Source organism: Passer montanus, unplaced genomic scaffold (genome assembly GCF_014805655.1).
Source record: "Passer montanus isolate IOZ18808 unplaced genomic scaffold, ASM1480565v1 scaffold3, whole genome shotgun sequence".
Classification (NCBI taxonomy): domain Eukaryota; kingdom Metazoa; phylum Chordata; class Aves; order Passeriformes; family Passeridae; genus Passer; species Passer montanus.
This window is the reverse complement of record NW_024367707.1, coordinates 16,883,202-16,908,801: the sequence shown is the minus strand read 5'-3', so window position 1 is coordinate 16,908,801 and position 25,600 is coordinate 16,883,202. Positions and strand designations below refer to the sequence as shown.

The following is a 25,600-nucleotide window of genomic DNA, read 5'->3' as shown; positions in this document are numbered from 1 at the left end:
GTTGTCCAGTCAAGTGCCCTTACCAGTGCTCTGAAGAGAATATCTTTGAGCTTAATGCCCTTTATCTAAATGTGTGTCTCAAAAACTGAGAGGAGCCAGTGTGGTGAATCTTACCTCCTCTGTTCAGCTTACCTCCTCTGTTCAGCAGTTAGGTGGGGCTCATAAATTACAGCATAGAATTTCAGTCATTCCTGCCATCCAGCCTCTTGGCTGCTGTTAAACTGGATGGTGGGCACTGTTGCCTTGTGCTGGAAGATTTTGAGGGCAGCTGCAATAAACTTAGTAGTGTTTGACTGAAACAAGTCAAGGGCTGGTTACCACTGGGGCAGGCCTTCCTATAAAACCACAGAGCAATGTGAAAGTGCTGTTTATATGGGTAGTTCAGAATCATCTCACTTCTCTGGGGATCTTTGGGCAAGAATACTGAATATGTGAATTGGTCAGACCAAGAAATCCAGGTTCTCAGGGAGAGAATCTTGAACTCTTCAAGCAGCACTGTTTTTGTAAACTTGGCACCAGCTTTTACGAAATTCTAAGAAGGTCACATGCAAGTCATAAGATATGAGGGAGAGGTCAGTTAGAGCCAGGATTTAATATGCTTCTCTGTTTTGTATTTGTCATTCAATATTTATATTGCCGTCATCTACAAAGACACTGAATAGATTTGGATCCATTCCATATAACCTAGCAAAGAATGTACGTGAAGGGACTCGTGTATTTTATGGCCTAAGGAACATGTTAGAATGACTGTTTTTTAAAATGCAGAGCTCTACAAATTTTCTTTAGTTCTGAGCTGCAAGTAAACAGCCTGACAGGAATTTTGCCTGTTAATACCCTTTGCTCAATAAACCACTTATCTTCCCCCATTAGTAGCTTTCCCTACTTCAGGCTCCACCATCCAGGAGTATTTCCTAGCTACAGATATTTCCTGAGGATGAACTTTCTTGGATTGTTGGTGTTAAGACTGACTTTGCCTTTGCAGTTTGCATCACGTGTGCCCATTCACTTAAAGGGCAGTGTCAGCTGCAACAGGAAATCAAGGCAGCTTCTCAAATCATAGGTGAAGAATGGAAGGAATGTGACATCTCTAAATTTGTTTCAAGGATATGAATAAAGGCAAAATCTGTCGTACGCTAAGAATCAAATGTCTGACTGTGTGTGCTTTAGAGAGGTGAGCCAAGCATCTTGAGTCTGTGATTATTTAGTTCACCGCTATTTCGCTGAGGAATTTTTCACATGCTAAACGTAGTGATCAAAGCCTGAATGAAACAGCAAATGAAGCCATAGGCACTTTCCCCACTTTCCCTGGTCTTTTTTTTTTTTTTTTTTTTTTTTGCTAGTCTCTGGTGAACATAACAATGAGAACTGCAAGTCTGCAGTGTGCTCGTTTGTTTCAGAATTAGATCAGGTAACAAATTCAGCCAGTAGTTGTCAGAACTTTCATTAAGTTATTCTACTGCCATATTTAATTCTAATTTCTAATTCTAGGTCTGCTTAAATCCTTTTTCCCAGTGTGTTTGGAGTTCATGGCTGTGTAGCTAAACTTCTCGTGTTCTGATTACATCTTGGATGCAGGCCACTTCTCAAATTTTAAACACAAAGTTGTTTCCCTTAGTTGGAATGTTGCCAAAATTAGCTGTTGTATCTGAGTTAGCTCCATTAGCTGTTTCTACATTCTTACACTGCCAGCTCACCTCCTTGAAATAACAGCTTTCCCCAGCCCAGATTCCTTAAGCAGAGAGGCCTTGAGGTGGATGTTGTAGGGTGTTCTGCACTTCACTCCTGCAGGTTCCCAGGGTCTGCTGTCTTCTGCATGTAACAGCATCTTACTGTGGCTTGAATTCCTAATGACAATAAACTTCACTTCTGGAACACCCCGAGCTCTATGGGAAGGGCTTAAGGATTGGTAGGGGTACAGCTTCAGCCTGGTCAGGGATATGATTGAAGCCAAGGACTGCATGGCTGTGCAGGGAAGTAATATAGCTGGGAAGGGTGCCAGTAAGGGAAGCAAGACTTAATGGAAGAAGGAGAATGAAGTGAACCTTGAGACCCAAGGCAGGGTTTATGAATGAGTGTGTTTATCGATATGAAAAGCCACCCATGTGAGTAACAATTGTTGGTGTTGTAGGCTGCTTTGAGTGATTTAAAAAAAAAAAAAGTAAATGCAGCTGTAATGTGACTTCTGCTGTTTGTGTGTGTCATCTTACAGAATATTTTGGGAGGTGACCAGGGGCCAAATGGCTGCTGCTTCAGTTTATCATAATCCTTGTAAGCCCCATTGAGCCAAACCAGCAACTGTCAAGTGAGGTTGATAACTATAGCTCATGTGTCTGTCTGTCTCTTCCGAGCACAGGATTGAGAAAATGCACACTGCTTTATTTTCTTCTCTGTGTAGTAGGGCTGGTTATGGGTGTAACAAAGCCCTGTTCATCTGACTGTCTCTGCACAGTGACATGAGAAAAAATTCATTTAGGTGCAGTGGGTGTCTGGTAGACTGCAGCCAGCACACTCAACAGTGGGCATAAGCGATATGTTTGGATTAGATGTTGCCTCCTATCCCATATACTTTCTGTTGCATGTCCTCTGCCAAATCTGTGCTTCAAATATAATATTAGTAATTTTTAATAAATTGTGTCAGAAAGTTATTGTGATGTTTACCAACTCTGGCTTCTACAGAGCCTGTCTTACTTGCCTGTTGTCTCCTAGTTTTGTGTCTAGTAGGAGACTGAAGTGCATTCAGATTTTATTTGGCTTGCTGTATCTGCTTTGAATAAACCTTCTCTCTTCTACCCCACTCCCTTACATATGCTGCAAAGCATAGCATAAAAAGTATTAGCCAAGTAGTAGAAAATGCTTAGTAGTAGAAACAAACAAGTGTGCTCCTTTGTACAGGCTGATTTTGCTTCCTGCTCACATGGTGATGTGAACTCTGGTGTTCAGTTCATGCAGCAGGATGAATTCAGTATTTCTAAACCTTTTAAAATAGTCAGAGGATGTGGAGTTGTCTGTGGCATGTTAATAGTCCTTACTTTTAATCACAAAAGCAGTTAAAAAAATCCATACACAAAGAATTCTGGTTTGAGAGGTTTCATTATTATTCATCATGCGACTCTTTCACTTCATCCACTGAAGTACTGGTGCCAACACAAAAACAAAACTGCTTTAGCGAATCCTAAGTACTGAAAAAGAAGCATGAGGTTTTGTAACACAGCCTGAAACTAAAGAAATGTTTTTGCATTAACATTTGTTTTATGAAATCTCTTCCTCTCTGTTAATATTGTGACGGTATCAGTAGATACATGAAGCTATGAAATAAAGTTGCAAGTATGCTTCTGGAATTTAGTAAAATATGCAAATGTGAACAATTTTTGAACCCTTTTTAGAGGGTTTATTGTGTTTGAAGTCAGGATTCTCTTAATTATTTGCTTTCATTCCACTTGATCTGCGCAGTAATTTTTGTTTCTCTTCTCCTTCCCTGTCTCCTGAAAATACGCACTGCCAAAACATTACATGTGTTAGAAGACATTCAAAAATAGATACCTTGAAATGGGGAGGGCTGGAAAGCTGTGAGTGAGTGAAACAATACCTAGAGGGATCTTTTTTACTTTTGTTTCCTTGGTATTCCAAGAAAACATACCTTGTTCCCATGCCATGAGCATTCATAACAAGCAAGTTTTTGGTGAGGGGAGAGTGAGTATGCTTTGAAGGTTCAAATAGGTTGCGCTGTTTATGCATCTGTCTGACTTCATTTTTTGTGTGTGTCTCTTCTGTGGTGAGAGTTGTGGAAGCATACTAGGGAAAGTGTCCTGAGGGGAGATTATTCAGTGTATGTGTTGGTGATAGAGGCTGTACAAAAGCTCTGTAGTAAAAGAGCCCTGTGCTCCCTAAGGAAAAAGGACTGCTGAGCTCGGGCTTCCCTCTTTCAGGACATATTAAGGTATGTGCATGTACTGAAAAAGAAACGAGAAAGGGGTGTGAAGTGAGATTATGTGGAATAGAAGGTTAATCAGGCCCTTGTGTGCCTAAAAGCTTGGAGCAAGGATTTAAAAATTGGTACAAATCTTTCTCCATTTCTAACCCCATCAGGAAAACAAGAGACAGTGACTTGAGAACAAGCCCTGTTTCATAACTAAAGCCTAGCTGATACCTGCACTAATACTCTTCTTGTTGCTGTGATGGCAAAACTAAAACAAAATTAGCAGAGCTGTTCTCAACTTAGTAGTCCTTACTGAAGAAGCTGGGTTTGAAAATGCAGTTATGTTCTGCTTGGAAGGAGCTGAATTCTCTTTTCAGAGGAGATCCACTGTTTCTGGCCTTGCAAGTTCCTGTTCTCAGCAGTTACATCCCATTACTTGTTTGAAGTCCAGAAGAGACTGAAATAATGACAACACTGGTCTTGGCCATGCCCTTCCCTTGTGATGACATTCATGTGCAGTCTGTGCTGCCAGGGTTGGGGAGGAGGCCCTCATTGTCACTCCTCCACTTTGAATGATTAAAATATCTCTTGACAGTAGGCTGATTCATCTACAAGGAAAGTTCAACTCAAAACCTGTAAGCTGAATCTGAACTCACTTGGTTCTTGAAAGATTTCTGAGTTTTTGGCCAGGCTGGTTCCAGTATTTGTTTTGGAGGATGTTGTCAGACTCCTGAGGGCTGGGCGGGCAGATGTTGCTGCTTTTTATTAATTGCTCTGTCAAAGTAAAAGTACTCACTGAATCCCCATCCGACAAATTCTGGCTTTTCAGAGAGAGGAGATGCTGGGGGAGGGATTTAGCTGTTCTTTTGGAAAAACCATTCTGGAGCCCTGGGGTTCTTGCTCAAGATAAGTTAGCTTGGGAAATAAATCATGGGATTTGACTGCTGTGACCTCTTGCTCTTCAGGTCTTGGTGGGAGACAAAGCAAGTACTGTTCTGAAGAGATACATGGAGAAAAAGCACATATTTAAGTGAAAGCTGGAAGTATTTGTGTGGTTGTGTTTGATTTCTTCAGAAAGAAGTTACTGTTTCTGCAGAGCTACACAAGATTGGGTTGGGAACATACCAGATTTATCTTGATGTGTATTCTTACAGTTAAAACTTTGCTGGCTAATTATCCAGTGCAGAGTGACTGTGCTTGTGTTGGAAATCTGCTTGCTGAAATTAATTAAGAAGCAGTGCACCTCAGGGGTGTTAGTTGAGTGATGAGAGGTTGTGAATCTACAAGGGGTTCAAGATCTCAGAGGGTAGAAGCCAAGAGCAGAACAAAGCTTCTCTTCTGTTGATGGTGGCTCAGACTAATAAACCTTGTGCCAGTAGTAGTGACCTGATATTGTCCATGCATGGCTAAGTCAGCCTTCACAGCATTTCTTCTGTTAATTAGTCTTTCTGATTCTGTGCACTGGGCTAGGTACCTCCTGTTGTCCACACTGCTTTTCTGACTCTTGTTTGTTTTGCTGTGGTGTGATGCTAGTTAACTTCTGCCTTTGTTCAACACCCATGGCAAACAATAAGGGGGATTTGCCAAAGGTTCCAGTTGATGTCTCTTCCCTGCTCTTCCCCCCAGAATAATGAAATTATGCTCAGCATAAGTCACTTGTATTTATATTGCATTTAGACTTGCAGTACACTGGAGCTTTCCTCATATTGTTGATAGAGGATTGGATATATATTCCACAGTTCATTAAGTATTGTTTCATTTGAAGGTCATGAGTGAATAAATTCATCTGTCATGTTCTTCCAGCAGAAAGGACAATTTTATGGCTGAACAGAGTATTAAAGCTCAGAATGATGAAAGTGTTTTGCATGTATAATGCACTAGGTATTTGGGCAACATTAATGCATTTGTTTGGCCTCCTAGGGTTAATCCTGCACCTGAAAATGTGCAACAGGTGATGTGCAGAATGAAGCCCTTGGGGCTGCCAGCAGAGGCATGGCTGCTGGGACAGTCCTGTAGTTCCCAGTTTGGTAGGAGCTGCTTTTGTCAAAGAATTAAGGTATTTTGGGCCTGAAGTGGTGGCTGTGAAATTCTTGCTTCCAAATGAAACTTCTCAGAGCAGAATGGGTGGCGAGGATGTGAGGAGGAGTGCTGAATGGGATGGGGCAGTTGGGACAAAGAGCCAAACCAGCTGCCATTTCCAGCTGTCAGGTTTTCCTCCCCTGCCTTCACAGTAGGCATGACTGAGTGGGCCTCACATTGGTTCTCATAACTTGGGTGCATTTTTTTCAAGGAATGGGAAACCGTTTCACTGGTGGAAGTTTAACCTGTGGATATGCCTTGGGCTTTGTTGTTCACCCAACATGTGTTCTTACGTGTGGCTAGTGGAGTAGTGACTTAAATAATGTTCTTGGTGAATACTGAGTGATGTCTCTGGATTTCATGAAATTATTGTGTCATTTTCCCTTCAAACACAGACTGATGAGCTAATTTGCAGTGTCTTTGTGTTGTAAGGGAGACTTGTCAGCTAGCTTTTATGGGAACGTGGTGATTCTGAGGGAGTGTATTTTTCCCATAGGCAGAAATATAAGCAAAAACATATGGTTGTGTTAAACATCCCTGAAAGAAGCCAGGGAAATGACCTTTCCTGACAAAATTCTGAAAAATTTAAAAGTTTATTCAAGGAACTGGTAATAACTTTTGCATATGTAATTTTCTAATATAAAAAAATTTAATAGTGATTTAAACTATAGCACAATTGTGTCTCATTTTTGAGCTCAACCAAGGCAATAAGGAGGTCTGTGTTTAAGAGGAGAAGAAAAAGCTTGCTGGCTTTTGGCCTGTTGGAATTAGATATATTTTTAAATCTACATCTGCTGTGCTTGCTGTATTTGTCCATGTGAGTTGAATTGCATCCACTCATTTAGATCTACTGAAGCATGAATGACTTGGAATGAAAGGTCTGTAAAATGGTAGACCTGTCAATGAATAAATAATGTTTATATATGCTTATAGTTCCTAGGAGTAAATCCTTAACCATGTAATTTGATAGAAAGAAACTGAAAGCATTGCTGTCAGGTGTCTTGAGAATTTTTTTTCCATTTAAATTGGTAGGATCCAAAGAAAGCCCCATAGGTCCCTAAAGAGGTTTTCATGCTGAGATAGTACTTTATTTTTAAAAAAAAATCTTAAAAAAAAAGTTCTTACTGTAAAAAAACCCAACCAAACAAACCAAAACCTGAAAAACTGTACAATTCCACTATGCAAAAATAGATATTCAGTGCTCGGAGGTAACAAGCATGGTGCCAGCTCCAAGGCTTAGTTACTGCCAGTTGACTAAATCTGACTTTAAATAAGAAACTTTGCAGGGGATGAGAAAAGATGTAATGGCTGTCGGCATTTTATCTTAAGTATACTAAATGCTTAAAAAAAAAAAAGTCATGAACCATACTGTGATTTTTCTCATCCTGTTCAGTGTGCTTTTGTGATCTCTATCCTAATGGTGTATTATAAGCATTCTTTGGCAGCAGGGGCCTCTCTCTACCCTTCAAGGCACTGTATGTTAACAAATAATGTGGTCTCTGCCCCCTTTGTAAAGGAATACTTGTTTTTCAGATAGAAAGAAGTATCTGTTCTTTTTTCCTCATCAAAAAACCTTGTTCTGTGAGCATTTAAAAAATTTAGGAAGAGTCAAATTGGAACAGTGCTTAAAAGTGAACATTCATTGGTGGGAAAGACCATTCACCGTCTAGAGCTGATGTTCTGGGTGTGAAATATAAACACACCAGCTTGTCCAGGATACCAACACTAATCTATTTTCCTTTTTTTGTGTGTGTATGTGTTCGTGTATGTTGGTTGTTTTTTGTTCACTCAGCCCCTTCTATGGAGAAGACTTTTACTGTGAAATTCCTCGGACCTTTCGCCATCTGTCATTTTATATTTTTGACAGAGATGTTTTTCGAAGGGATTCCATCATAGGTATGTGTTCATAAATTACTATTTTCCTTACAGCTTATTTCTCTTGGATTTTAACTTTTACATCATTTATAGTCTTAGGAGTTGGGGGTCTTGATAGGACTGATAGTGGTACGTGCTGCTCAGTATTGTCTCCTTTTGTCAGTTGTCAAAAATGCTTTCAGTATTGCATATTGTGTATTAAAAACCTGCGGAGAGAAGCACTGTCTGTTGGGATAGTGAATGCAGATTGCAGTCTAACTAAAACAGTCTACAAAACCTTGTTTAAATGTTGACAACCTCATTTGTTACTGCAAATGCTACTTTTTATTTTTTTCTAAGTGCAGGGCCATTAGTCTTGCAGTTTTCCAGGGCCCCCACACTTGCACGTGTACAACATTGTTAAACTGTGGCCACTCAAACAGCAAGCAGAGGAACAGCTACTGGCTGTAGGTACCCCAAGTACAATGATGACAGAATTTTGTGGAGTGTATCAGAGCAAGCTGTCACCTACAGAATGGCTCTAAAAGATTTCCAGTGCCTGTTTGAGATGGACAAGATTCCTGCTTTTCCAGATATTATTTGCTGTGCATTTCATCTGCAGCAAATTGCGTAACACTCCGTTTATCTCTCTGGGGATAAAAACTTGGTAAAAGCTTAGTTGTTGTTGAGGGGAACAGTTTCTATTTTAAGTCACTTGAACGCTTTGGGCTTTTTTTTTTTTTTCAGTTATTCATCTCTTTTGAAATAGATGGCTATGGCTATCTTGACAAAGGTTGTAGAGAGGAAGTTGTCAGATGTTGAGCAACAGTTTGTATAATGGCATAAAATTTATTATCTTAAACCATGGAGTGGTAGTGCAGATATTTTACATGTATCTTTACATTACAGTAATTTGTCATGCAATCACAAGCTTTTTCTTTAATTACTGTTTTACATATGAGCTGGGAAAGTAGGTCATCATTCTCTTTGTCCGTAAGTGAGCTCATGTGTGTGTAGAATCCTGGGGAGGAGTCAATTTCTGATTGCTGTGTGAGCTTTTGGAAATCTTTTTGTTCTCTCTAATGTCTAGTTTCCCTTGTGCTTTGAAAGTAACAGCTCCCTTCTTTCAACTGATGAGGTTTCTGTTGTTGAAATTCTGATCTCTTGTGTGTCACCAGTTTTCAGCAGCTGCAGTGACCCATCAATAGGCCAGGGACTTTTCTTGCTCAGGGCTTTACTCCTTTTCTTGGAGAAACAGTCTCTTGAACTACTTAATACATGTCAGGTTAAATTGCTGATAGAGAAGTGAAAACATTTTTGTTTTCTCCATGTTTCCTAAATTCATGTTTTAATAATTGAGCTCTGATGTTGGAGGAGAATTATTCAGGAGATGATAGAGTAATCTTAAAGGTACTGGGAGCAGTTTGTGAAGAGGACATGCAGAAAATAGAAAGACTTTTGTTTGCATGTTTGAATGATACATCAAATTTTCATTTTTCACTCTCTTCAGGAAATGGCAGTGTTAACTTTTGCATGTATTGCAGAATCCACAGGTAGGCAAACTGATGTGTTACTATACTGGTCTTAGGATCACAGAAAGGCCTGGGCTGGAAGGGATCTCTAAGGCCATTTAGTTTCAACACTTCGGTTGAAGCATGGTGACGTGGACACCTTCCACTAGGCCAGGTTGCTCATAGCTTCATCCAGCTTGGCACTGAACAGTTCCAGGGATGGTGCATCCACAGCTTATCTGGGCAACTCGGTTGAAGCATGGTGAAGTGGACACCTTCCATTAGGCCAGGTTGCTCATAGCTTCATCCAGCTTGGCACTGAACAGTTCCAGGGATGGTGCATCCACAGCTTATCTGGGCAACCTATTCCAGTGCCTCACCACCCTCACAGAAAATAATTCATTCCTATTGTCTACTTTAAACCTACTCTTCATGTAAGGCCATTCCCCCTTGTCCTGTCACTACGTGCCCTACAGAAAGTCCCTCTCCAGCCTTCTTGTTGGCCCACTTCAGGCACTGAGAGGCAGATGGAAAATCTCCTTGGATCCATGTCTTCTCCAGGCTGAACAGCCTGTCTTCATAGGAGAGGTGCTCCAGCCCTCTGATCAACTTAGTGCCCCTCCTCTGGATTCGTTCCAACAGGTTCACATCCTTCTTGTGTTGAGGGCCCCCAGAAGTGCACCAGCTGGGGTCTCACAAGAGCAGAGTTAGAGGGTCAGAATCACCTCCTGAGACCTGCTGGTCACACTGCTTTTGTTGCAGCCCCGGGATACACTTGCCTTAGAAATTTGAGGTGTACATTGCTGGATCATGTTGAACTTCTTGTCCACGAGCACTGCCAAGTCCTCCTCTTCAGGGCTGCTCTGAATCCATTCTCTACCCAGCCTGTGTTTGAACTTCTGATTGCCCTGACCCATATGCAGGACCTTGTACCTGGCCTCGTTAAACTTAATGAACCTCCCATTGTCCCAAATCTTCAGCTTGTCCAAGTCCCCCTGGATGCCATTCCTTCTCTCCAGTGTGTCAGCCAAACCATATAGCTTGATGACAGTGTTGAGGTAGCACTAGAAGCCAAAACTGGTGTTTCCTGCCTACATTGAGATTTTACAATGCATATTATGTATTGTAGTATTTTTTCCTCTCCTTCTCCTTCTGTTCCCCTTCCTCCTTATTGAGACATGTTTGGAAAAGCATTTCAAAGATAGCGAACTTTGATAAATAGCAATGGAGAGAAGGAAAAAAGAAATCCAGAATTACTGTCAGTTTGATACTACTCTCGAAATTCTGCTTGTAGTAGGAAATTTTTCTGGAAAGAGAACAGTGCACTGGAGTAACTGCTTGTGGCTGTTTTCAGTATGGCAGTCAGCAGCTGCAAAACTCAACAATGGAGGATTTTTTTGAGCAAGGGAACGCTTCAATTTGTAAAAGTCTGTAACATTTAAAAGCAATAGTTGTTCTATGCTTATCTTCAGCTCAGTTTTAAGACTTAAACCTTTTCTTGAAGAGGCTTGAGCAAGGAAGATTTGGAAGATGTCCCTACTGAAAAGGGTGATCAGAGTAGAGCTAAAATGAGCTCTTTTCCACTGAACCACCAAATTCTGGAGTCAGGGGCCCTTTGTTTGCATTTCAAAGATCACTTGTAATATTCTGTTATCTTGAGAGATTTCTATTGAAGACAATGTAGTTACTCATGCTCATCCAGCAATGAACTTTTTCAGAGGAGGGAGCTGGGGGGTTGTCTTCCATCCAGGAGAGACTGATTTATAGTCCATATGTAACTGAGCTTGTGAATTTACCTCTGTGTAAATTGTTTGACATCTCTTGCACTGGTTTTTTGGCTGGTTTTGAGAGAAAGAATGGAGTCATATGGGTCAAAATGGTGAGAATTCAGCAAGCAGCTACTTTTTGTAGATGGTTGGTTAGCAGAATTCAGTCTGCTTCACTGTTAAATGTTTCCAGGAGTTTCTGTTGCTGTTACAATACTGAATTCCAGGGTTACTGGAGCTCAGGCATGCTTTTATTTATTCAAATACGAAGTATAGGTTTGTGATGATAAATTCTTTAACTTCAGAAATGCAACTCAGCGTGTGACAGAGGAGAATGGTTAAGCTACCAAAAGCGGAAGAAAACAAGAAAAACAAGAACCCCCTGAAACCTCTTGACACAAACTTCTGAGAGGAGCTAAACAAACTCATACTGGAACTTGTGTAGCAGATATGTTTTGGAACATGCTGTAGTATTTTGGCATACAGGATGGGAGGATTGTGCAGATAAAGATATCTTTTGAGTCTGCATGTTTGCTTATTACATTTGCATTTTCTTAATCGTAATTACTAAGTCATCTGGGATTTTGTTAGCATAACAGACACAGCTTTTGAACCATTATGTCTTGGAAGAATATTGGATACTGGTTGAAATGCAAATATAATGAAAATGCAGAGTTCAGTGGATCTGAAAGATTATTTTTCTCTTTTTTTAAGATAAAATATAGCAAATAGTTACTGTGAAAGTAAGCTAGTTTTAAGTTGTCGTTTAAGTGATATTGACTGTTACTGGATAGAGTTTAAGTACTGATATAGTATGTTGAGATTCTTTGAGTAGGAAATATACTACTGAAAGCAATGGTAAATGCATTTTAAAATCCCATTTGTTTGTTTCTGAATAATCACATAGCAGTAGTAGGCCAGCTTGCTGGAATATGTGTCTGTTATGTGTAGAATTGCTATTTCCTTCTAGTTGTTAGAATGAGAAGAACACGGATGAGATGGGGCTAACTTGAAAAACTCAATTGGTGCCCTCCAGTAATAAATGGGGAAAAAAGATGTCTCTGGCTAGATGCAGCAGAAGGAATTTTAGCATAGTAGTGCTATCAGGCAAATGTTCTTTAATGAATGTTTTGAGATGTTGAAGGACACATGATGTGTCTGTAATAACAATAAACTGTGTTTCTCACACCTCAGTAACTGAGCTAGATTTACTGAGGAAAACCACATTTGTGATATGCCATGAGCTAGTATTCTTCTAGGTGTGTAACGAATAGCTCAGGCTTGCCAGGCTGTGACCTTAAACATACAGATAATATAAAAAACAGGAAATATGCCACACCAAATCGCTTAACACTTGGGTGAGAGATTGGTTGATATCATCTGTCCTTCAGGTGACAAGTACACAATCATTTATCCTCTGCTTAAGTCAGTTTGGTTTTTCTCACCTCAGCACTTCATTTGTTTTGGTGAGAGATACATGAAACTGACTTGCCAACATCTGTGCTAAGCAGGAACTGAATAGAACAAAATGCTGCTGTGCTGATGGGGATGGAATAGTGCTGAATAAAGCACAGATGTGAAATGTTAAAGCTTTTCAGTGAAGGAGCAGAAAGCCAGTGGGAGGAGACTAGTGCGTGGTTCTGTTAATTACATTTACAATAATTTTGCTGCTCTGTCACCTTCATACAGGTTGTTAGGTGTGTTGTATGACAAATTGAGACTCTTGTGGCCATTGTATCCTGGCAGGTTTTAACTCTTTTCCTGCTTAATGCTGGATGAGGTGAAGCAAAGTAATGCACTAAAACAAATTTGCCTTCAGAAGTAGTTCAACTTAGCTGATCTGGGCTAAAGTAGATGAAACCAACTCATAGCTCTTGGAGACACTCACAAAATGAAAACATATTGGAATTGAAAATTGTTTGAGGTTTGCATGTTTGAATTAGCTGTGCCTTTGTTAATGGTTACTTCCAAAGCTGAGGAGGTATGTTTGTAGGGTTGCCATAATTTATTACCAAACATCCAAGCAAACCATCTACTGTTATTAGGTAACTGTTACCAAATGTAGCTGAAGCATCACATTTTTTATTTCAGTATTTCACTGGTTTAAAAGAAAAAAAATTGAAAAAATCATCCCTGATGAACTGTGCTTCTTGCTCGTTAAGTGCAGGAAAGATCCTCCAATAGTGCATGAAGGAGAGATGAAAATTTCAATAGAAGATAGAGTTCCTTGGTTTCTTCTAGCCTGACCATGGCTTGGGCTTGCTGTGGTTTGCTGTTTCCGTAATGTACTGGTGGATGATGTGGGAGTAACATATCTTCTCAGTATGATATAAATATAACTACTAATGAAATAAAGGAAATAGATGACTCTTCCACAATGGCAAGTCTCAAAAAGATATAAGCTAGAATTATCCTTGAAAGGTTCTCTGCAGCTACACAGAAAGGCTAAAATAAATACTCTCTGCATAGAATAAGTTGTTAGGATGCACTCACAATGGTCTTTTAACCTGATGTGTGGTCCCAAGAGCAGGAGAAAAAAAAAGTTAAGCTTTCAAAAGCTGGTATTTTTTTCTTCTTGATCCTAGAAATACAGATATAAACAAAACTACTGAGCATAATGTGCTAGAACCTCGACTGTCTTTTCATGCAGCCCTCCTCCTGACATGAGGACAAGTTTTAATGTTGTCTGTATGTAAAATGAGGGAATGAATGAGGGGGTTGTTCAGTGCAGCATACTCAGGGTTTTGGTGCCTCCTGGAAGGCAGACAGCAGTGACTGCAGGTCTGGAGTTCAGGACTGCTCTCCCTCTGCAACCAGCCACAGGCTGTAGCCACTGTCTCAAATTTAGAGCCTTTTAAGGGCCCAGAGAGCAGCTGGCAGAGAGTTGATATCAGAGGTGTGTTAGATGAGGGTTCTTTTTGTTTGTTTGGGGGTTTTGCTGTTTTTAGCGGGGAGGGAGAACAGAAATTCAGATGGAAGCCAGGTGAGATTTCTTGGATTGTGACCAGCAAAAGAACCCAGATAGAAGATAGTTCATGCAACACCGCAGCTTCCAACTTTAAAGGATAGAAGCTGTGTTTTGTTCACAGCCCACTTTTCTCTGCTTTATTATACAAGATAAATCCCACAAAGGGGAAAAATACATTTAATAAGTTATATTCTTAGTATATTTGGATTAGTTTAAAAAACCCAAACAAATGAAATACCTCAGTACTCTCTGTGGATGCACTAATGCTATGCTGGAAGTGTTCTGCTATTATTGCCACTACATTCTTACCCATTGTAGCAGATGGTCTAATAGTGCTTGTGCTTCATGGTGCACTGCACAGGAGCCAGGAGGGAACAATTCTGCTGCTTCTAAGGCTCTGAAGCCTTATGTTGTCCCTAATTCTCATCTTTGTAATTTTGAAATACGGAGTTTGCTTGTTTCGATCTTTTTCTGTGTTATGGGAGAGGTGAGTGAATTTGTGCTGTTCTTGAAAAAGGCAGGAAAGGTTTCAATACTTTAATTTAAAGACAAATAACCTTTCATACAGATAATTACAAACATCTAGGTAGGTTGGAATAGCAGTAATGCTTTTTGTTTCAAGATAATTAGTCTCTGACAGGCTGAAGTGTTGATTAAAATTGCTTCTGATTTGTCCCTAGTCTTTCCAGATATTGAAAGCTGCTTTCTTTGTGCACCTTCATATCAGTTATATTAAATCAATACAGTGATACAGTGTGTCTGTGTATTAAACATACTAATATGAAGCAACTTCTGAAGTAGCTTTGAGGCTCACTTGTTGCCTAATACTGCGTTATATAGGAAGGAGACAAAGTCTCTGTTCAGAGCTGAGAGAAGACTCAGTTAATTAGGCTTTTGGGGCCTTTTAATATGTGACTCAGACCTAACCCATTGCTGTAAATTAACTGTACTGCAGTCATTGTTAATGAAGGATATTATGTTATATCAGCTCACCTGGCAGCAGTGTGTAAAATTCTGTTGCTTTCACTGTGTAGGTGTTCCAGGCTAAAGATAACCTAAAGAGAAGGTGCAAGAGCTCTTGAAATGCTCTGATTTTAGGCTTCTGTTAAATAACTGTTGGATCCAGATGTGTTGGATAATGCTTCAGGAAGGGCCTTGTGCCCTTTTAAAATTACAAGCTCCTTTCCTATTGCTGCTGTGCTACTTTTTCAGTAAATTAATCTACTAGTCTAGCATCTATCATAAATATTCATATATCTCATCTGCAAACTAGAAAATTATTCTTAAAAGGTGGGATGTAATCCTTCAACCAATGCCTAATGCTTTGTCACCAACAGGTAATGCAGACAGAAGGTGGTTGTGTACAGATGGAGAATGCTTGAGCCAAATTCTGTCAGTCTTTATATGGAGATGCTGACCCTAACTTAACAAGCCTAGGCATGTTCAGGGTCAGGTTAATGGGCTGCATTGACTTGTTTTGGAAAAATATTTGTAGCCAGTGAGGGATGGGCACTGAGGGTGTGGTGCTTCCACAAGCACCTTCCCAGGCGGTATAGCCAGAAATTCCTACCCTTCTCTGTTCAAAATCTCTGCCTCTGTGCCCAAAGATTTCCGCTATCTTCTGTCTTCTAGCTGTGTTGATGTGACTCTTGAGCGAGGAAGCTCTAAAACAGGTCAGTTGAAATGACCTTTGTGTTAAAAATGCCGACACCACTCACGTGTGACCCATGAAACTTACTTCTTATTCTCTTCTCCTTGCACGGAATATTTATTTTCATTGTTTGGGTTTTTTTTTTAGATTAGTTTGATTTCTTCAACAGTTTCAGTATGCCCTGCTTGAGAGGGCAGGGGTGCATGGGTGGAGAATGTAGGAGGCTCTTAAATCAGTTTGTACCAGGGATTATAAAGTGGAATTTGCAACTTTAAAACCATCCAGAGCCTAGGTGGTAACTTCATTAATCTGTAAGCTGTCTCCTCAATAATAGGTACATTGTTTTTTCCCTAAAGAGAGGTTCACAGAAGGAGGAGCTCAGTTGTGGCATGTTGCACCTTTGTTTTGAACACAGAGTTTAGGATTTAAATGTTGCAGTGAAGATCTGTTCATTCTGAAGTGGGGAGGGGGATGGTCATAGGGAAAACGTTGCCATATGAATGGAAAACACGCAGGAGTGTGTGAGGTTTTCCTACCCTCCCCCAGGCTGGGGTCCTGTGATCATCAGGCTTCAGAAAGAAATTACTCAGATGAGAAGAATGTTTTTACTTCATCTTTGCTGGTTATTGCTGAGAACCTAACTTCTAAAAATGTAACTTATACTAAGTTTTGAAATTACACCTTACATTGTTCAACAAGCTTGGCTGTTTCCTGCCTCTTCCCATGTAGTGTCTAAAAGCTTAATCAGATGCAGACTCTGCAGCCTGGGGCCACTCTGAGGAAACCAGCAGGAGTGGCTGGGTGCCTCAGGTGCAGGATTTAGAGTTTCTTGATGCTGTCTGGAAGCCACCCAAGTCTTGAGAAAGAGTACAAGACAATGGGCTCAGCTTTGAGAGCTGTGCTGAAGAACCACAAAGAGGAAAACATCCTTTAAATGAGTGGTGGTAAATCTTTGTGACCTCTTGTGTTGGGTTTATCTTCAGGGAGAATTACAGCTTCTTATCGTGTAGTGTCAGGTCAAATGACAGGTGCCAACAGCTTGTGATTATTGGCCTAGATTTAGCCTAGTTCTGGTGCTGTGGAAGTTGTTTGAGCCAGGTCAGATGTAGGTCAGCCAGTGGAAGAGCAGTGACTGTGTAGACTAGGGCAGAAGCACGACCATGCTCAGCACCTGCACTGTCTTTTATGTAGGTCTGGTGATGAGGAGGAGGAATGTGAGCTGGATGAGCACATGGACATGGCTGGTGCAGGTGAAGAGTTTTTAACAAACTGAGAGGGAAGCTCCTCTGTGTGTATACAGAGAACTGTTTATCAGGGCAGATCAAACATTCTGCCTTATCAGTAATATATCTTTGTATATGTTTAGACTGGCTGAACCGGAGGCGCTGTTTTTACTGCCACCCTCTTCTTTTTCCCTAGTAGATTTTTCTTCTTTGTGGATCATTTGGCATGCAATGAAATCCCTGGATAATAGCCAGCCCAGTCAATAAGTTTCAGTCATTAATAAAACTTGCTTGTGTGCTGAGCAAACAGTGCTGTTCAAACAGTTTCCTAATCAAAACAGTTGTATCACCACGTTAACTCCCTCAGAGCTGGAGGCACGTGCCATTGCCTGCGAACACTTTGTGCTGCAGTCATGTACTGACTCTGTGGTCAGACCCACCTGGGTTACCCTGCCATCCTTGATGCAGAGAGTGTCCCCTGCTGAAAGAAGGGACAGTGATCACACCGTTTATGGCACGTGCAGATACTGGGAAAGCATCCTTGGGTTTCCTGCAGGACACTCCTTACACGGAGGTGACTGTGAATGAGATGATGGCGGCTGATGGTGTTTGCAAAGTGTGTGCAACGAGTGGAGGATTTCTGCAAGAGATTAAAGGGTAGAGTGAGGATAGCAAGCAGTGAAAGTAAACAATTTCAAGTGAGGTCCAAAGCAATTAGTGGAAGGTCACGCATTTCAATGTATTCCTCTCAAAGTGTTTTAGAGAAACTAGGTTCCCCACAAACCACTGTGGTTGGAGAATAAAAGTAGAAGCTTTGAAAAAAAACACATCATCCCATTGATTCTCAGCAGAATAACTTGGTGTCTTCTGTTCAGCACAGTTCAGATGTCTTATTTGCCCTTCCTGCCATAGTATTTCATAGGTTTGTGTAATTTAATTATTGCTTTTCTAAGAAGTTTCAAGTGGCTTGCTCTGCATATCCAATAAAGAGTCTCCCTTGTTAATCTCCAGTTAAATATTTGACAGGAGATGGATCTGATAATATCTACAGGCCAAGCAGTGAGAGGATGGTGCTGAGGACAGAATGAACAAGACTTAGAAATAATGGGTCAGAAGTTCTGAAAGGGAAGTAGAGCAGAAACCCTGCCAGATACTATGGAGGGCAGTTGTGGAAGAATGGCAGGGTAGTTTAGGAACTGGGACTGGAAATCTGGGAGCTGTCATCAGAAACAGCCTGAGGTGACAGAAAAATGCAGCTGCAACATGGTATGAGGTATAGCCCAGCAAACAGGAGGGCTGGGTGAAGCTGTCCAGCTAAAGGAAAGGCCGTAAATTGAGGGAATGCTGGTGTGTAATAACTTGCTGCTATGGTTTCTGTGAGCTTTTAGATTTCAAAAGGGGGAAGTGCTTTGTGTTTGCCATTTTTGTAGTCTTTGATCATGTGTTCTTGCTGCTTTTTTTTTTGCTTTGTAAATGTGTTCTGTTAACATTTGCTGGGGTAATGTATTACTGACATCTGGCCAAACTGCACAAATTTAGGTTGCCTTGGTACTCTTTTCCCGGAAAAATATATTAATTGGTGAATTTTATCTAATAACATTTGGTTAAAGAAAGTCTGTGCTTTTATGACAAAGCAGTGGTTGCAAAATGTATGTGAGCAACTCACTTTAGCAGCAGAAGTCTACCCAGCCACATTGCCAAACCCCAGCTTCCTCGAGCCTTGTCAATGTCTCTGACTGCCCTGGGTTCTTTCACTCCAAGCATGCTGCTTTGCTCAGTGCCTGGGGAGCCACCCAACCCAGAGCAGCTTTCTGAGGATCACATGCTCCTCAGGCATGCCACACTCAGCTTTGTGTATACAAAGAAAGAAGCTTGGAAAAACTTTCACTGCTCCTCAGAGAGTGCTTTAGTATTGCCTGAGAGAGGCTGGGCAGGACAGACATTGCTGCATTGACCCTTTGCATTCATGCAGGCTCTTAGTTCACAGCGTGGAGCTGGGTGCTGTTACTGTGCCTACCAAAACAGATCATTTGGTAGTGGCAACAGTGGTATAAAAACCTGAGAGTTAAAACTCCTCAGTGTTTTGGTGTGGGTTTTCCTCCCGGCTTTTCTCTACAGTCAGGGATAGCCCTTGAGTGGCTCTGGCTAATGTAATGCCAAGTCTGAAAGAGCTGAGTGAGAGAGAGAGGTTGACAGGGCCCCAAAACACAGATGTGGGAATCTGCTGTGACTTGACATCTTTAGTTGTTTCCCTTCTCCTACAAAACCATACAGTGAAATGCCTCATCCTGAAATATTGTTGGCAATAACATATGCATGGCACAGTTAATTTGGGATTGTTACAGACATCAGCCACAAAAAAATCTCTGCAATACTTTCCAAGCTTTTCTTTCCTCAAGTTTAATTGCATGTCAGAGAAGTAATAATGACAATTGTTGTTGCAACCTTGTCCATAGTGTCCAGTGCTTCACTCTGCTAGGTGAGTAGGACTTTAGGAATTTTCAAGTCATGCACAGAATGCAGTGGAAAAGATGCTCATCAGAATTGTATGATCTATCAGTATTGTGCTCATCATTATGTTTTGTGTAAAGAAGTATTCCCCATAAAAAGCTTTTCCTTGCTGTAAAGCCTTTCTTGAATAGTACAGGCCCTAAATAACTGTTTTGCAACTTGGTTTTGATGGAAATGTAACTTGATAGAGCTACAGCATGTCTTAAACTCTGCTTCTGGTTTCTTTTATTTCAGGAAAGGTAGCTATACAGAAAGAAGATCTGCAGAAATATCATAACAGAGACACCTGGTTTCAACTCCAACATGTTGATGCTGATTCAGAAGTTCAGGTGAGATGGTTAAAAAAATATCTTGGCAAAGAGTATTTGTAACAAGGCCATGGCAGTTTCATGGGTTTCATATGGGACAGATGATATGTTGCTTCCCTACAAAAAGGAAGCATTGCCCATTGGTATGGTTTGGGTTTTGGTGATTTTAAAAAGTATACAGGGGTGGGTTACAAGCGTGCATAAATCACTGGGGGTCAGGATTCTGCCTACAGAAATAATTAAAACAATGTGAACTATCAGGTCACTGATAGAAGGAGGGTGTGTTTATCTCAAGTATCTAATAACTTCAGGCCCCATAAATAGCAGTTGATTCCTCAGGGAGTGGAGCCATCTTGAAAATAGTATCTGCAGGTACTGCTTAAAATAATTATGTTGGCAGGTTGCCACAGGAATGGCAACAAGTACATCTTAAAAGTGAAAAACATTCCTTGCCAGATCTCTAGGCCCTCTTCCATACAATAGGAATGCTGATAATCATATTACTTCAGCCCTAAATTATATTTAGTGTTTAGTACTTTGCCAATTTTTGTACACAGTGTGACTTCCCTTTCTGTACCTTTCTTCTTTTGAAGCAGATTCTGTTTTCTGTTATGACATTAGGTCTTGTGAAAACAGCCATTATAACAAATCAAGAAATCAAAATTATATAGCAGGATACTGTGCCAGTTACTTTTTTTTTTTCCTCCTGTAAGTATATATTACACATCAATTTTGAACCACAATGTTTGTTTAGGAGGAGACATGAATATGTGGCCTGTGCAAAAGTCTCAGATAAATGCAAGGGCAAATGCCTCTTAGATACTTCTGTATGGTAGGGTTGGGCACAGTGTCTTGGCTTTTCAGTCTGTGTGCAAGTCTGCACATACCAGGTTGGAAAATGACAGTTAAAATGCACACACATTCCAACATAAAGTGTGGTCATGTATGGTGAAGCATATTTGGAAAAACATGCAAGATTAGGTATTCTTTTTGTTTGGAGAGACAAATAATACACTGTTGTGTATATGATACAAATAAAGCTTTAGAACAGCCTCTTCAGCCTGTGACATTCTCTTGTAAAATATTGATTCTCTAATGCCACATTTCAGTGTCACTGGTGATGGAAAGGCTTTTAACAGGCTTTTGAGATCTATTCTGTTTACCCTGGTGTGTCCCTGTCTTTGTACCCCAAAGCCTCTTATGACAGTGCCTTTAGAAAAATAGATTAAGTGTTTATTTCCTGTAGGATATGAAAACTTTCCCTTTGTAATTTATCAGTTGAAGAAAGCCAATATTTAGATAAGCTTCTGCATTGTTTGTTTTGTTGCGATATTTATACAGAGTGAATTTATGGAAGCTTTTTAGACCAGGGTGGTTTCTAGGGCAGAAGTGGTAATGTAAGGTGCAGACAGCTCTAGCTTTGAGTGATGAGGAGCACAGGATTTGCTGAAAGCATGTTCTCTGTTCATAATTGTGCAGTTTATCACTTCTGCTGTGTTCATCCTTACTAGAGCCCAAGTTCTAAAAGCTGTTTCTGGGCTCCATGATAAGCAAGTAGTGTAAATATGATTTACATGATACTCTAATTTTATAAATTTATTTAAATGTTCCTTGGTCTTTATGTTGAGGCTGCAAGAGGGCTTGGTTTTCCATAATAGTTGGAGCAGATTTGTAAATATTTTTTATGAATTCTTATGCAAGTGTAGATAGCCAAATGAATTTTTTTATCTTTTACACTTGTAGTATCTTAGTTGTCCTAAGCACTTAATGATTTGTAAAGGAAAATAGAATACTTGTGTTAATGATGAGTATTTACACAATGTTACTCAATTTTCAAGAAAATAGTTGAAGAATTTTTAATAGTTAACATTTGCAGTCAATCATGCAACTACTAGTACAAAGGCAGTTTTAATGTAGCCACTATCAGTTTTATCATTCTAGCAGTTTTTTCAATGCAATCTAATGGATTAAACATTGAGCTGTAGGCCAGGAAATTCTTGCATCTTCTGCTTTTGTCAGCCAGTGGCTGTTGTACTATTTTCCATGTAGTAGATAATTTCATGGCTATTTAGTTATGCATCACAGCACTTTATTGAGGTAAGGTATTGTCACTCCCACACTTTGAATACAGTGAGAGTAAATGTCAGAAAGAATGTGATTTGCTTGGGGTTGTGCAGTCAGACTGAGAAATTTTAAAAAAGAAAAAAGAGACCAGCTTTCTAATTATTTCTAATACATTAGGCCGTGATATGAAAGAAATTGGGTAAGAATAATAAATCTATGAGGGGCTTACTTCACAGTGTGAAGTCTGAAAATACCCAGTTTTAAGCAGAGCAGCCAGCACAGTCAGAATCTGAAAACCACCTTAAAAACAATGGATTGTTCAAATATCAGTAATATTGGATGCTGTTTTTCTTGTGGCCCACTTTTGGGACATGGTACCTCATTTTTGAGAACAGAAAGACTGATTTGAAATTATAGATAATAACATTTACGATGCAAGAACTGTTATTTTGAACTATCTGAAGTTTAATGAGAGGAATTTAAAATTTTGTTCATCATGGTTTGTACCTCATTTGTACGAGTTCTGTATACTTTTTAAAATCAGTATGTAAGTGTTAATGTTGTGTAACTTCATCACAGACTGTTTCTAAGGTGTTTAGCTTGAGACTTTGAATCTAGTTTTATGGTTTTACAATATTGCCAATTCTTACTGTCTTATAAAGGTGCTTTGTATGTTCAGGAGTGAGATTATGGCTTGATAAATTTTATTGCAGATAAGGATGTTACTGACAGCAGGACTACATTAATTGTCAGACTACAGGGATATGAGTATTACTGTCAGATGCTTTAATGCCACCTCCATTTATTGCTTGACAGCAGGTAAAGGAGTCTGGCATGATTGCTCATGCTGGAGAAAAAATGAGGGCATTGTGTGTCTGGGCTGCGTGCTGCTGAGAGGGCTGTGATCTCAGCACCTTGTGTTCAGCCTCAGGTGGGGCAGCAGAGGTGGGACTGTGCAGCTGCTCAGCCCGCAGATGCAGAGCAGGCATTGCAACCCACCCAATGCCTTTTGTGGGTTTGGTTCACCATTTGGTCTAGCAACCTACCTAGTGAGAGAACCAGCATTACCAGGTGCCCCTGAATTTCCCCTTGCCTGAGTCAGTGGAAAACAGTAGACCTACTAGTGTGTAATCAGCATTACCAGGTGCCCCTGAATTTCCCCTTGCCTGAGTCAGTGGAAAACAGTAGCTACCAGAGCATGGTGCTGTGTCAGTCAGCAGTGGGCTGTAGCTGCCCCTTGAAGTTGACAGGCTTGTACTCTGTTGGTACATCAGTGCCCCCACATTTCACTGGCTGGTTTTGCTCTCACTAGTTTGAAAATAACACATTGCTGTGTTATTTTGTGTTATAACACACTAGTCTGCTCTAGTCCTGTCAGTGGATACCCTGGGTGCTGTTGAGATATAGCTGGGTGATGAAACAGCAGTTGTACTCTAGGTGGTTAAATTTGAGCTGCTCTGTGAAGAACAAACGATGAAACTTCAGCTTGTATTTGTGTTTGGCATACAAATATGAAATGACATGATGTCTGAATATTTCCTTTTTAAATATAGAATAAAATGTTAAATGCGATTGGAAAGTTTTTTTTTATGTAGAGTACAGAATGGAAGTTGACAGCACCATTAATGTTTAATTTATGGCTTAACTTTCCAGACTGAGAAACTTGTTCTGGAGGTAGAAAGCTATAACCAGGTGGGCTTGTGTGCATTTAGCTGGAGGAATTTTAAGTTCCCATCTTCTGATGGAGCCTGCTTCCTCCTCAGTACTGTGCCCAGAGTTAAATGCCCAGTCTATGACAGTACATGAGCCCAAGTATTTTAGTGAGAAGTAGAACAGGAATTGAGCCATTACTGAAAATGGTTTAACTTTTGCATTGAAATAGATTATGAACGATCAGGCAGCTTCAGCTGGAGGGGAGGGCCTAGCAGCAGCAGAGACAACATTGTAAGCTGCTTGAGGCCAGTAGGAGCATGACGTTGCACACCTTACATGGGACGTGTTTCTTTTCTACTAGTCATTTGTATTTCAGGACCTGCTGTATTCTCCTTGTCATACTTTTTGAGGTGTGGAAGCAAAAATAGCCATGCTATTGTGTGTACCTCTTTTTTGATCCATGAATGTTTTCCTTTTGTTCACAGAAGGAAGTTTATCCAAGAGTAATTGATTGAGATATTTGCCTAGGGCTGTAGATGACAGATGCTCTCAGTGGTCCATGTGTTCTCAGTGGAATTTAAGCCCAAGTGCACATGCAGTCTTTAAAAGGCCTTTCTGAGTTTTGAGTAGTTTTCCCCTTAATATTTTTTCACATTAAGTTCATAGTTCAAGTCTGTTTTGTGAAGTTTGGGCTTTGCCACCTTAACATTTTTTGTGTATGTGTAATCAGTGAAGTGGTTAGAGATCCAGAGATATCCTGATTAATATCTATATACACCAGCATACTCCAAACCATGTTGTCAGTATATGCCAAAGTGGGGGGACTCACAAAGGGACTTAGATTATTCTGACATGTTTTCCTGTGCAGGCTCTTGTTTTAAAAGTTCCCCTTTTCAAGTGTGCTTTGAGTTACTTCCTCCGTCTCATTGACAAATGTGAAATAGTCATGTCCGCTTACAGCTGAGTTCTCAGTTCTAAATGATAGAATGCTTTTCCAAAGCCATTTATGATCAAGGTCTTATGTAAAGTCATTGTTGGGGCAAAAAAAGTCTGACAAAAACTTGATAATTGCTCATTTCCCCTTCCTTCTCATAAGGACTTTGATGTGTCTGAGATATCTATTTGGCTATCAACTTAATAAAAATAAAAGGCATGTAAAGGGCAGATAACCAACACTGAGGAAGCAAATTGTCTCACATTTTAACCTTCTGTACTCAAGCTTTGTGCCAAAGATTAACTGCTGTTAAGTACTTTCTTCAGACAGCAAAAGCTTTTCCTCTTCCTTTCACCACATTAACATTTTGTCTATGCAGGCCTTTGACTATTGTTGATGAAATAGGCCTGTTCTTGGGTATGGACTGTGTCATGTGGTGTGCTATACTTCATTAGTGGAAAACATTTTTTATGGATATGTTTAGAAAGTACACCTAAAATCCTCCTGTCTTGCTTGACATAACTATTGGCTCTGAAATGCTGCTTGTATATTAGCTAGAAGAATGTAGCTAAGGCATGGTGTGGTCCTCAAAAAAAAGTTTCCTCTTTGTCAGCACCTTCCTGTTGAATACAGAATCTGTATCCCAAGTGTCAGGCTTCATGAATTAAATCTTGGCCTTCCTGGGGTGAAAGTTGTGCCATGAGTTCATCAGAGCCAGGGTTTTACCACAATTTTTAAAATTAGCTCATCTTCTTAATCACACAAGACTGAATAAAGTTTATTCCAGATCTGTGGAGGAAGCTGGAAGTGTTACTTAGTTACTTTTATTCACCTTATTGAAATTTCCAATGTCTGCTTGCTTTCCAGTGTCCCATGTCTGCTTGCTTCCTGTTCTATATAAATCAATGCTCTTTGTATATGTGGAGCAAGGTGTGTTGAACTGTGATGGTTCTGATGCTAATTGGTAATTAAGACTATACGTTTGAAGACACAAGTTATAATTGCCTTTAGGAGCAACTGTACAGGGCAGTTTCACTCCAGTAATTGATAGAATTACATTATCTGATGAACAGTTAAGAGCATTGCATGCCCACTGTCCAACACTGATGTTTTCTATCTTTGCGTAGGTATTTAAACACTTCTACCATAAAAAAGTCACTGA

At 40.1% G+C, this 25,600-nt stretch overlaps 1 protein-coding gene across 3 annotated transcripts in view; it reads left to right on the top strand.

Annotated features, from left to right (window-relative positions):
• RASA3 (RAS p21 protein activator 3) overlaps positions 1-25,600 on the top strand; it is a 134,605-nt gene that overhangs the window by 45,326 nt on the left and 63,679 nt on the right. For all 3 annotated transcript variants that reach the window (XM_039714331.1, XM_039714330.1, XM_039714329.1), the window contains 2 exons: positions 7,788-7,891; positions 19,714-19,808. In XM_039714331.1, the coding sequence (XP_039570265.1) occupies positions 7,788-7,891; positions 19,714-19,808 (199 nt within the window). The remainder of the gene's footprint in view (positions 1-7,787; positions 7,892-19,713; positions 19,809-25,600) is intronic.